Raw genomic sequence first — 13,838 nt, forward strand, 5'->3', positions numbered from 1 at the left:
CCCCCTGATTTCTTGCTAATTTCAATAAATAAAAGTATGGAGATGACATCTTAAGGGCTGGGGAGCACACATGGCCTCTGCTAAATCTGATTATTGATTTTTTTCTCAAATGTAATTTATTGAATATAGTTTTAAAGTTCCTCTTAGTCTTGCTACAGTCAACTTGAATAAATACAAATATTTTTGTGCTCAAATACAAACCTATCACTGTGTACCAATTATAAAACACGTCTTTTTCTTTTTTCAAAATCGTCATAATTAACTTGCAATATATTTCATTGTTAAACTAAGTTGTAAAAGAATCATTTAAAACAACTCTGAAATTATTTTTTATTTATAGGAGCCAATACATGATAAAATTAAGGAATAATACATTTGTTATTACAATATAGTACAAGTCACTGTAAAGTAAGTCACTTTTTTTCTTGTCAAGCACAGATATTAAATGTAATCACAAAACATTTCAACATTCAAAACTAGCAACTTTCTTACAGGAATAAGGGAAATTATCCTAGAATATGTTAAAGTCATAAATCTCATGATACAAAAACAATTACACTTGTATGTGGAAATGCTATTTTTATATTAATAATAATTCTGATACCATCATTTTCTATTAATTCTTCTGAATTTGTTAATTTGACCACAGAACACAAAAATATTTAGTTAATTCTATGATAATTTGTTTTTATTTTTTATTTACAACATAAATCAATATAAAGATACATTTGTGTACGTATATTACATAATTTTTTTTAAAAAAAGGACTGAAAAATTTTGTCTCTCGTAGAACACTGGCTTAGCATGTGTGAGGACCTGGGTTAGATCCTGAACACCACACACAAAAAAAAAACCAAAATGAAACACCAACATAAAAACAATGGCATTTGATTTTTAGCTCTAATAACATATGTTTTTGATGCCGGCATACTACAGATCGTATGCATATTGTTATTTATAATAATTTATTGTATCTAAAATTGTGTTAGAATAAAATTCTTTAAATACCTGTGTGTATAAAGGAACCACACAATTTGTGATTCAACCCACCTAGATTGTCCTGGAAAACAGCTTTCGACTGCAGAGTCTTTAAATTTTTGACTCGAATTGTCTAAGGTCAAATTCTAGTCAAGGATCATTTTGTAATATTTACTGTGCTTTGTTACTCATGATTCCAGATGTTGCACTGAGTGTCAGTGAGAGGGCTACAGGGAGTGGGGCAAGGAAACAGCTGCTGCTTCTGCATATTTGGAATGGCATCCTAGAGGCCCTGGCCTGGGGTGTGTTCTTAATAAGGCTACTGTCTCCAGTAGGAGGATACAAGGCCCCTGTTAACAGGAGAAGTACCAGGAACCTGAAGGATTAGGTTCAATTTCTTTCTAGATGACACCTAATTATGCTTTAGGTAGAGTCAACCTTGAAGGCCATAATTTAAAGCTCCTGGTGCCCAAATAAATTACAAAGTTATATATTTTAGGGTATGAAAACCAAAACTTTAACCAAATCAGATTATTTTGTGCAATAACAGTTGAAAGTTGTGGTTTCTTAATCATCAGAGGTCTCCCAGTCTAGGAACTCAAATTTAAGTTTGGGATGGTACTGCGCTTTGTAAGAAATTTGATTTTTTTCCTCTATAACTACACCCTTTGTTCAATCATGGTATAAGGCTCCTTTGATGATGTTAGAAACTCTGTAAGTCAAGTATAATTAACCCAAGAATTTTACTAATTTCCTTTGCAGTTATGTCCTAAATGAACTTTCAAAATAAAAACCAAGGAGTTTACATTTTAAAAGACATGCTCCCAAGTCAACCTATTAAGTACTGAATGTAAACTTTAAAATGTTTCTTTTTCATCAATTAATGTATATCAAATGTGTAATAGACCCTATCAATCACATTCCTGATGCCTATATAAATAAGTTAATAATGTATACTTGCAGGGACTTCCCACAGATTATTGTACAAAATAAAATAAAGTGACACATGCATTTATTCTTGACTATAAGCCTCCATTTGGTATAATGTTTCAGGTCTTTGGTGGAGAAGAGGAAAACTTCCCTTCCCAGAACACTTTCAGCTCATTGCCTAATTTCCTTTCTTCTGAAACAGACAGGCAGGATAATTATTCTAATCTGGATAATTGTTTTGAATTATATGAATGCCATTTCTGGGTATATAACATTAAGAAGGTATAGCACTAAACAGCTGCTTTTCTGCCTAAACCACAGAGATGATGACCATATATTTGCATACTGAAGAATAAGCAAGCAGGTCTTCTTGTGTCTCTCCAGACCATTTCCCACTGTCTAATCTCCTGATGCATTTAAAAAGAGAAAACACAGGTGAGAAGATTGATATGCACCTTATTTGAGAGATGCTTCCAGAAATAAGGTCAAATGGAATTGTTTTACTTGGCGGTACATATCAACATTTTGAAACAGACCCTACCTACAAGAGCCAAAAGGTTGTTTTTTTACAAATGGATTTAGAAAAAGTGGAATCATCTTTGTTCCACTCTAAAAGGCTTTAGTTTTTGAACTATCAAAGAAAAAAATTTAACGTGACTATTCACCGTACAAGGGAGAGTTACAACTATGCTGCTCTAATCCGAATAATAAAGCAGTGATTAATTTAGCCGAGGGCTTATGTTGAAGAGATATAGGCCTTTTAAGAGAAATATTTGTTACTTTCATTCAAGGTGATTTCTTTTTTGTTTTACTTGTTAATTAATTAATATTTTGGTGCTGGGGATTAAGCCGGGCATTGTGCATGCTGTATAAGTGCTGCATCAATGAGCTACCTCCCCAGAACACTTTGTTATTTTTTAAAAAAAGAACTATAAAGGGATAATCTCGACAGTATATTTTTATGCATCATTCGGCTACATTTTTTAAGCACATCAATGAAGGGAGTCTAAGGGCTGAGAATTTAGAAAGATAGGAGAATGAAAAGGAGTGAAGTAGTTCATGCCAGGTTACAGCAGTGCCATCCAGTCCATGTCTCTTATCTACAAAGTTAAAAAAAGAAATCCAGTAATACTATTAAAAGTAACTATTACATCTTCTAAGAGATGCAAAATATTTATTAATGAATGTAACCTCAAATCAGTGCACGATCTCTAAGAAGGAGTCAGACAAAAGAGCTAGGAAAAAAAAAACCAGTAATGAAAAATGCAATACCAATGGCCAAGGAGTGTTGTAATTTATCTCTATTTAGAGTTGAACCAAACTGATGTTCTTGGCTGGCTTTGCTTTACCTGCATTCAAAGGAAAGCAAGTTCTATCCTTGCATTGGAAAACTTTAGCCATGCAGAAGTCTGGCTTAGTGGCTGCTGGCAATGCCTTCCAATGAATCAGCAGATCTATATTTAAATTTTAGGATTTTATATCCCAGATGTAAAACCAACTAATTTTGGTTAATAAAAAATAAGCAGGAATAAAGAACTATGAAATTCTGAATATCTCGAGAATATTAAAAAAAAAAACACCTGTAGTATAAGTATAGCATTTTACAGGGTGTGAAGCTATTTCACACATTTGATTTCATTTAATTCTCAAAGCAACCCTGTGAGGTGTTATCAATGCCATTGTACAGCCAAGGAGACAGAGGCTTGATGTGTTTTTAAATAACACACATTTAATAATAAAGGAATACAGATGAGGAGTAGAACAGTTAGTTCTCTTTCCATCTGTATCCCAACCTTTACCCCCACCCCTAACCTCTTCTCTATTCAGAAACTGTTAGGTGCATGGGAGACTGGAAGGAAAGAACAGACCTTTGTAATTAAACATAGTGGGAGGCACTTTATATCCTGAGTAACTCTCTAGCAGACTCATATTTATGGATCCAGACTCACCAAACATGAAGATAACATCAGGTTAATAATCAGTTAATAATAGCACAGGACACTTTATAACACTGTCAAACAACGTTCTAGATAAAGTCTACAGCATACTTTACGCAATCTTTTCTACTCTGCTATGAAATTTGGCATTCCTCATACATATTCTGACTTGAAGACAATCTTACAGCGGGAGGAAAAAGATACTTTCAGCTTGTCCACAATTTTTTCTCTGTCAACATCCTAGTAATAAATGATTTTCAGAGCCATTAAAAGGTGAGGAAAATAAAGGAAGGCACTGCCAGTTATCAAGTTATCATTTTGAAACTCAAGAGTGATTTATAGCTCCTAACAAAACTTTCTCCTTTTCACTCAGAACTGGCTACCTCCTGTTCAATAAGCCCTGGCCCCAAAACCTCCCCAAGACCTCATCTCCAGGACCCCATTTGGGGCTGTATTTTATGATGTATAAATTGATTTTTTTTTTTTATGGAATCATGATTCTCTGAAGTCTCCTCTAAATGATGAGCCCACTTTGTTCAGAAATTCTATGACTTTTAAACCAATCAAGTCTTACTTATGTCAGAAATGAAAAGAAACCCATAGTAAAAATACAAAGTCGGGTTGGTTACGTTTTGTCCTTTAAAAACATAACTTCTGTTATTTCTGGAAATCAGGCCCACAGATTTTAGTATGGTGTGTTTTCACTAACTTTCTGTATAAAATAATTCATGGTTTTGAGTCATAGCAATGTGTAAAATACAACTAGAAACAAAAGTCTTGTACCCGACCAGTTGATTTTTGCTTATCTCACATAAGCCTGTTTGTCCTCATGATTTCTAGATAGATTCAGTAATGGACCAAAAAGTCAATTACAAGAACCAGGCAGTATGAACTTGGGGCTCAGGTTGAAACAGGAATAAATTTGATGGACTTGGAAGATTTAGGTGAGTCCTTCCATGTACCGGTACTATTTGTTGGGCTTCGGTTGTTAGAATAAGAAGTCTGTCTTCTGCTCATACTGTCGGTATCTTTGTTGAATTTTTGCTTCATGTGGTGGCAGCATGGAAAGCTTTGGACACAGTCTTGCAGGAGATGGCCACTAAAAAACATGTATATCCAGGGATTGCAGCAACTATTCAAAGAAGCCAGTAATGCCGTGATGGTGGTGGAAGGGTTTTCTGAATCTGTATGAAAAATATAAAATGAGATTATTTCAATAGTCAAAGCAAGAAATTAAGCATCAGATAAACTCCTTTTTCTATTGATTAAAGAGGAAACAAATGTTAGGGGTTAGTATAGAAAGTGACATTTTATTTATCAGTCAGGGAACTGGGTAGTATTTAGAAATGGCTTGATTATAAAATATTTTTATAAGTAAAATGCCTCAAAACTAATGCAAAAAATTTAAAACCCTACTAAAATATTAAATAGGATGAATGGGAATTTCAAGATGATAAAGCTATGAAATAATTCATTAAAATATTTTTGTACTTTATACTAGCATGAGTATGTACTAATAGACACAGCATTCACACAATAGCAACAATTTGAATAAATTTCAAGTCAACAATAATGTATATCAAATTGTATTCTTCCTAATAATTCAAGTAACATTATGACATTATAAGACCATGTTTAGTAGTTTAAAGTTTTATATATTGAATATATTCTTGTAATGTGAAAACAATATATGAGAGAATAGTTTAAATAGATCCTTGAAGAATGCAAGCTTTAGTTATTTTTTGATGGATAATTAGAATTTTCATTTGATTTTTTAAAAGAAAATCATCTTTTTGGCTCAGTTAAATTATATTAAGAAGGTTGAATTCTGAAACACTTTATATTAATTAGCAGTGGTAAATTACATGAACATCATGAGCTTTCACAGTGATACTATTGTACTGATAATATACTTTTTTCTAAAAATAAGAATAATTAGTAAGCACAGACTTTCCCTTGATTGGCATATAGAAACTTGGGTCTTCCTGCTGTTCTATTGCCAGAATAAGTTACAGATTAGTTGATAACTTTCTGCTAGATGTTGCTATTGGAGATGATCATGAACCATGGCTGACTGTATTTAAAAAGAGTAAAAATCACCAACAAATCCATGCATGAGTGAAAAATTATTTTAGTAATTGTGTATAAATCTCAATAAAGCAATAATTATACATCAGGTTAAATTTGGCAATATTAGGGGCTTCTGAGACTAAGAAAAACAGGAAATGGTAAATAAAAGTTAAGTGTGTTGTATTTTTCATTATTGGTGGTTAGAAATATTTATTTAAATTAAATTTACACTCAAATGTTTTATTTGCATATAAGACTCACAAAATATATCATATATACTTCCTACCTCAATCCTTAAAAAAAAGATGGCTCCACCCAATGCCTATATCCTGACTTCAGTTGTTATAAGAAATATTTCTGTAATATGTTTGGTTTCAAAAAGTTTTTTTTTCCTTTTTAAAACAAAACATTTTTCAATATGCCAAACTAAATAATGTTCCTTTTGGGAAATCCTGATGAAACCAATCTCTAGTTTGTGAAGGAATTAAAATCAAACATGCCAGTAGGTGTAGGGAACACTGTCAGAAAATCATTGCAACTCTGTGGAGTAAATAGCTGTGTGGTCAAATTAGTGCTGAAAGACTAAAGAATATGTCTAACAAATTAAGTTATTAATAATCCTACTTGGAAATACCAGGAAATAGAAAGTAATTAAGTTAGAAAAAGTTTTAAAGATTATGTCAAGGAAAAGAACATGAACTAATTGCCAACTTAGAATTCTTGACTTCTTAAGAATATTTTACCAGCTTTCTCCAAAAAAAAAAAAAAAAAGTTTATCTTTGCCCTTAGGGAATTTCTATAAAAGTTTTATATTAATTGTGATACTTTTCATGATCTAACAAAAAACAGTTGTGGTCCTAAAAATGCTTTCCTGAATCCAATAGCCTTGAAAGCAGGATGTGTACACAGCCTTTAGTGACTTAGCAAAAGGTCATTGTTCTGTTTTGAAGTTAGTGGGTGATTAGGACACAGTTCCTGGATTTATGGTCTTAATATCATCATTGTACGCTACAAATGCTGATTTCTTGGCCTCATTGTAGAGATATCGAATTATAGTGTCTGGAGTGGAGACCCTAGGAATTGGCTTTTTTTTTTCTTGTGTTTAACTTTATATTTATCTGAAGGACTGGGTTTTTATATGCTCCAACAGTAGGTACTCAGGTCCATGTCTCACTTTTTTTTTTTTTTTTTTAGTTTCACATAATTTTCACATGTCATTAGAAAGTCATTCTTCCTCTAAAATGTTTTTTTAGATTTTGTATTTTTGGCAATTTCCCCCAAGATGTAATTTTTGTGCATGCCGAAGTTTAAGGACTGTTTAGAGGACAGTATGGAAAGAAATACTTTCCCTCTCTCCCCTCCCCTCCCCCTCTCTCTTTCCCTCTCTCTGTCTCTTTCTCACACACACAGACACACACACCACTGGCCTCCACTGTGTCAGCACCTACCGGTCCAGATGAAGTTTTCATCCCAGACCGACCACATCTGGATGATGAAGAAAGGAGCCCAGCAGAGGATGTAAGCCGTGACAATCACAAAAGTCATCTTTACGGTGCGAATCTTGGCGCGGGAAATGGTCTTCACACTGCTGACACAGGGCGCTACCAGAATCCCCTTACGGAGGGCGTCCTCCGCGCCGCTTGCACCCTTGCTCTGGCGCGACGCGGTCTTTCCGCGGATATTGCGCCAGATGTGGTAGCAGATGAAGCCGTAGCAGGTACCTAAAATGACCACGGGTGCCACGAAGATGCCGCTTGTCATCCAGGTCACATAGGCTCGGGTGCCCCAGGGTTGGATGAAAGTGGCCCAGCAGTCTTGAGCTTTGGTAACATTGTTCACCTCGATCATGGAGAAGATGAAGTACTGTGGGGTGCTCAGCACGAAGCTCAGTACCCAAGAGGCGGCGATCATGAAGCGCGAGCGGCGCGCCGGCTGCTGCAGAGTCTTGAGCGGGTGGCACACGGCAATGTAGCGGTCTGCGGTCATTACTACCAGCATGTAAGCCGACGCGAACATGGCGAACACTTGCAGGTGCTTCACCACGCGACACAGCCAGTCCGGGCCGCGGAAACGGTAGGTTATGTCCCAGCACAGCTGCGGTAACACCTGGAAGAAGGCGACAGCTAGGTCGGCCAGGCTGAGGTGTCGGATGAAGAGGTGCATGCGGGACGTCTTGCGCGGTGTGCGGTGTAGCGCCAGAAGCACACTGCTGTTGCCTAGCACGGCCACCACGAAAGTCACCGCCAGCACCGCGATCTCCAGCTTGGCCAGTTCCTCATTGCGCCGGTCTCCCGGGGGACTTCCGCCACCTTCCCCAAGCGCATCTGCTTCCTGGCTCATGTTGGCACTATCGGCAGCCAGAGGCCACCACGAACTGGAGTTGCCCAGCGGTCCCGCGTCGGCGCCTCTGGAGAAACGCATGCTGTCTATACAGCGCTTTTGAGACCCGGGGCAGCGCAGGGAGCTCCTTTCTCACCTCGGGGGACTTGGGTTCTTTTTTTTCCCAAGGGCGCTGTCCTTTCCAAGCTCCGGGCTCGCGGGGCCCTTCAAACCTCCCGCACGCTAGCACTTGTCCACTGAGTAGCTCTGGGTCCGGTGCTGCAGCCCCTCTCCCTGCTCTGCCTTTTCCCAACTCCCGTAAAGCTGTAAAGGTGCGCTCCGAGCTTCTGAAAGCGCTGAGCCCAGAACTCAATGATTAATGCAGAGGTTGATTCCTTGGGACGCGCTTCCTCTCGCCCTAGTGGCTGGAGACTGTTCTTGCCTCACTTCAACTTCCCTCCTTTCGTTGGTGATTTGTCCTCTTTGCATCATTGCTGCAGGGGTGGGGCTGGGAGACCCGAGGATCCTTCGATTTAATAGGCGGAATCGAGGCGATCTCTCTCATTCAAAAACTTGGAGAAGCGGACAGGATCTTGCCTTTTCGAGGCTCGTCACCGTTTCCTCAAGTTTCTTTCACCGGCCACCTTAAACCCACATTTGATTTCCGCAGGCGATTAAGCGCTGTACCTGGAAATCTCAGGTCTATGCAACCGCGCGCTGGCTCAAGCACCCGAACTTGGCGCTGAACCCCACGTCCTCCAGTCGGAGTTTTTCTCCGCTCACTGATCTTATCCCTCGGCAGCTAGTCTGGCTAATTTTATTCCCGAGGCAGTTTTGCTCCCGCCTCCCCACTTCTCTCTGTCTGGTAACAACCTTGTGACTTAAAGGATGCATTCTTCTCAATGGGACTTGGTGCCTGCTGTTACTGTCTTGGTTTGCCAGAGGGAAGGACACAGTCATTAGTAGTGAAGGGAAAGGAGCATCATCTGATTTTCCAGCGTCTGTGTAGGACATGGGGCCTAGGGAGTTTTCTCTAGATTCCAGAGAGTTTCTCAGGGAAAGCCGGATTCCCATTGAGGGGATGGCGGAAATTGGGCTGCAGTAGTCCATGGACACTTCATTTGTTTAATACTGGATCCTGCAGACTTCTCTGTTCTCTTCTGAAGGCTAAAGAACAGCTGCCAATCAACATCCACCCTGGCAGTGCTGTCCAGGGCAGAGGAGAGAAAAACCTCCAGGCTTCCGTTCTCGGGGTGAGAAAGAGGAATCTTAAAGCAGAAAACATGCTCTGGGGAAAAAGACAGAAAACACCACCTACTTCTATTAGTTACTCTGGACAACTATGGCTCTGCTCCGGGGGTAGGAGAGAGAGGACAGAGAGGGAGAAATACACATACCTTCAGCTGTTTTAGCTTTGGTGAAGGTATGTTAGGAAAGACAGCAAGGGGGAGCTGTTTCCGGCTATTTTCAGAAGAAGGAAAAAGAAAAGAAACACTTTTATGGGGTTATTTACTATGTAGATTCATGAGCATGATAGTCGTAGAAAGTTTGTGTGTTGTGGCCATAGTATACATGTGATTGTCTCAGAAAAATATCACCATTTGTGAAATGCAGGCAGATAAATGAAAATATTTTTATTCTCAGTCATAATTCTACTTTGCTATCTGCTTCTTGCAGGCAGAGTCCCTAGGGTTGTCACATAAATAGTGCTGGACTCGATATGGGAAGTCCTGTTTCATTGTGGTTATTAAGTCTGGGACCATGCTTCTTAAAAATGGTAATAAAATTATCTGCCATTCTTACTTATGAGGCTACACAGAGAATCTAACGAGTCAGTATTCTGTGTGGGAATATGCTCTGAAGACAAAAATTTGTGTTGTATGGGTTTATTTTCTCCAAGATATTCAGGAAGCAAAAAAAAAAAAATTAAAGAGGTTTAGGAATGCTTATAAGTAAAAGATTTCCAGAGTACTTGTTTGGAAATTATTTTTCAAGCAATCAGGTTATAGTCATTGACTCAGAGATATGACCTTCTTTTAAGTCACAAATTACTTTATTAGTTCTCCTTATGAAAAATAATGTGGACTGACTCTAGGTCCCTGGGTGTTGCAAAAGAGGTTCATTATCCAGAGCTTCTCAATTTTATAGGTCTTGGGCCTATGCATGTGAATTTTAGGTTACATGGGTGAGGGGAATCTGCATTCCTGAGTCACCAAAGTTTCTTTAGGTGTTCTTAGTCCAGACAGATGGTGTGTGGCCTCTCAGAAAATCATGTATCTGTGTCAGGCAGTCTTACCCAATAACTAAACTATATCCAAATACCCAGTTTATGACAATAACTAGGTTGCATCAGTGGATACAATTGGAAGATATTATTACTCAGAGATAACAGTATCAATTACTCATATATGTGTATATGGATGTGTATCTATGCATGTATCATTCTGTTGGGTGTCATCAGGTCTAAAAATGAGGAAAAAAAGTGTTGCAAATTCCAGAACCAGATCTTGTTTCAATTCATATAGTTAAAAATATTATCTTTATTTTACTGGTTCTATATTCAAATGAAAGTAAGACTATCAAAATACAGATCTGCTACTCATGTGCTTTTTTTTTAGCCTACTTGGCATTTACTCTGTATTTTTTGTCTTATTAAGACTTTTTTCCTCTTACTTTCCATGGCTGTCAGTTAATATATTTTGAGGATTAGATGATGAAATTATGCATACGTATCCTGGAGTAATCATCTCTTTCATTTGCTGGTCTTTTTTTCTCCATTTTACAATTCTAGGTATTTAAGAAGTATTTCAACTAATAGAAACAGCTACCTTTACTTACTAGCTGTGTGACTGTTTGAATCTTTGAGCTTCGGTTTTCTCATGTGTAAAATCTTAGTGATAAGATATAATGCAGTTACTGAAAGGATTATACAAAAGTTTAAGGTTTTGGCATTCCATGAGTGTTGAAAATATTAATTTCTTTTTAAAAAATATTATCTATATGAATATATATTAACTGCTATTTTGCCATTGAAGTTTTTCCTTCTAGTTAAAGCAGCATATCTCCAACTTTCTTAAGTGTAATAGAAAATATCAGTAGATTTTCAATGAAAAGAGTCCCATGTTCAAATACAGGGAAGAAGGGCTGTGTATGTGCATCCCATTCCTGTTCTGGAAACTTGTTCATGAAAAGGATTTGAAAAAACTTCAGAAAAGAAGACTACTGAATGTTGTTTATCAATGTATCCCAAAGTTAATTGTGGAAAACCTCCATCTTTTAATTTTCCCCATGGAACAGGGATGAACATATCATAGGACAAGGGACACGGTTTGAGTAGCACCAAGTAAAGAGACTTGGTGTCTGAAATAATTGAGGATCACCTCTGGACTTAGTCAAGTCAGGAAATTGGAAGTTTGGGTCACATTTAACCTGCTCTCCCAGAGGCAGGGAAGCCCAATGTCAATAAGTTACTATTTGCCTATCATATTAATTTCTGGACTTTTCATAGATCTATTCTATATACCATATTTCCTCTCCTTAAACTCTTAGTTTTCTTTTCTTTCTTAGAAAAAAGAAGAAACTAGGCATTCTGCATTATCTGCATATCCATTTTACATTTAGAGCCTACAATGACCCCCTTCCCTTTAATTTATATTAATGCCACTATTGTTACAAGCCTGTACTATGGTATTGATATTATTGCTTCTAGTAAATGAATGAATATTTGTTGTACCTCTCTGTCCTGGGTCTTGAGCTGCCTACATAGAAGGATATAATAGTGGCTATTGTTTAATAAGCACAATGTTTCAGGAACAGTCATACATGCCTTACAAATATTATTTCACTTAATCCTCCCAATGATGCTGTGAAGGGTATAGTGTTATTATTTCAGAGGCAGAGAGAGTGTAACTAGCCAGCCTCTGGTGAAACAGCTGGCCAGTGGTAGAAGCAGAATTTGAACAAAAGCAGCTGTCTCCAGCAGCATTTGTAATGTCAACCAGTGCACTGTACTGCTGTCTGTAAGCCTCATGCTCCTAGATCTCAGACTTGTATAGACCACATGATTGGCCATTTTCTGTTCCATCTATATATAATACCTTCTTCATTAAGACTAGGGGATCTTCTGGGATTTGCATTGCTTCTTTCATATCTTTGGTTTGCTCTTTGATAAGCCAATTATAGGGCAATAATAGTTGAAGTAGTAATGAGAATAACAGATAATACAAACATTTACTAACATTGATTAAATTTCATGAGCTAAGTACCTTGAATTCATTATTTCAATTAATCTTTAATACTTAAAATTGTGTGTAGTGATGCAGGGTATAGTTATATTTAATCTCATTTTACAGAATAAAACAATTTCGCAGAGGTTAAATTGCAAGCCTCCAGTGACTAAGGGGGTCTCACATGTAGGTCCATTTGAAATGAACTTGGTTATAACTGCTATGTCCCAGTGCCTTCCATGCACATCATAAACACACCCAACACACCTTTGCAGAATTCATTAATAAGTATTGTAATGGAAACCTCCTTCTGAGTGTTGAATGAATGTAACATTCATAAAGTGCTTAGTGACTGGATAAATTAACAAAGAATTTTTGAAGAGCTGTCTTTGAGCACCTAAATTCCATCATATATTTCTGAACGAAAGGATCACCATTTATATTTGGAAAGGATTTAAATAATTCTGGTTATCTTTCTGCATTGAGAATCCTGGACTAGTAAGTTTATTTGATTTAAAAAAGTATCCACTGAATGAGCTTTTTTTTTTTTTAAAGGAAAACACACACATACACACCCACACACTGAATTCCAAACATGTACTGCAAGTCAAGCAGGGGAAAACATCAGATCTTCATTATAGTACTATTCACTCCAGAGGGTAAAATTAAAAAGGAAAACTGTGTTCAGTCCTATTTATGGAGCTTTATTTTCTTATGTGATCAAGCTGGCTTGCATATTGAAGTGCAGAGCTGTGACATTAAAGAGAGGCTACCATATTCAACAAAATTTAAATATTGATGTTGATGAAAAGTTACAATCTCTTCACTTGTATAAAACAAACAAAAAATCATTCAGAAGTTACAATTACAGTATTAGTAGAAAAATCACTCCAAAGGAAAAGACTTCCAAAATTAGCGTTCTTGTATCATATGTTTAGAAAATCCACTTGCATATAAAATTATGATTGACTTATTTCAAGTTTTTAAAATTCTGAATGCTTGATTTTATGACTTTTGCCCCTAATAAGTTAATATTCTTTTGGATTTTCTTCATTCTTATAAAATGTGATTGCTATTCTGTCTAGAATTTGATAATCATCAAAACTCATTGTTTTAGCCCACTGGTGAATTGGACTCTACCTCTAAGCACTCATTAACTCCTTTTTAGAAAAGGAAAATTTTCATTGACCAAAGGGTGCTAACATCAGGATTGAGGGTACTATCATAGTGGTTTGTTTGTTTGTCTGTTGTGAATACTATTTTTGTAACATAAACAAATATTTGTGAGCTTTTTTTTGCTTCTCATTTTCTTCTGTGTTTAGGTTGGACTGGAGGTAGTTTACAAGAAATGAATTCTATTTCTGTTCTTTATCCCACT

The 13,838-nt window shown here is 36.9% G+C and overlaps 1 protein-coding gene across 1 annotated transcript; it reads right to left on the bottom strand.

The window, feature by feature from the left end:
- Positions 1 to 322: 322 nt before the first annotated feature.
- AVPR1A (arginine vasopressin receptor 1A) lies at positions 323 to 13,612 on the bottom strand. The gene is made up of 2 exons (XM_081309966.1): positions 7,364 to 13,612; positions 323 to 5,029 (listed from the first exon to the last, which is right to left on the bottom strand). The coding sequence occupies exons 1-2, from the start codon at positions 8,334 to 8,336 to the stop codon at positions 4,746 to 4,748; spliced, it is 1,257 nt and encodes a 418-aa protein (XP_081166092.1). The 5' UTR covers positions 8,337 to 13,612; the 3' UTR covers positions 323 to 4,745.
- Positions 13,613 to 13,838: the final 226 nt, after the last annotated feature.

This window comes from Spermophilus citellus (genome assembly GCF_964194105.1).
Source record: "Spermophilus citellus genome assembly, chromosome: 10".
Taxonomy (NCBI): Eukaryota; Metazoa; Chordata; class Mammalia; order Rodentia; family Sciuridae; genus Spermophilus; species Spermophilus citellus.

Coding starts and splice junctions, on each gene's coding strand:
- AVPR1A (XM_081309966.1), bottom strand. CDS start 8,336: ATGCGTTTCTCCAGAGGCGCCGACGCGGGACCGCTGGGCAACTCCAGT. Junction 5,030..7,363: donor TGAAAACTTCATCTGGACCG/GTAGGTGCTGAC, acceptor TTTTTCATACAG/ATTCAGAAAACCCTTCCACC.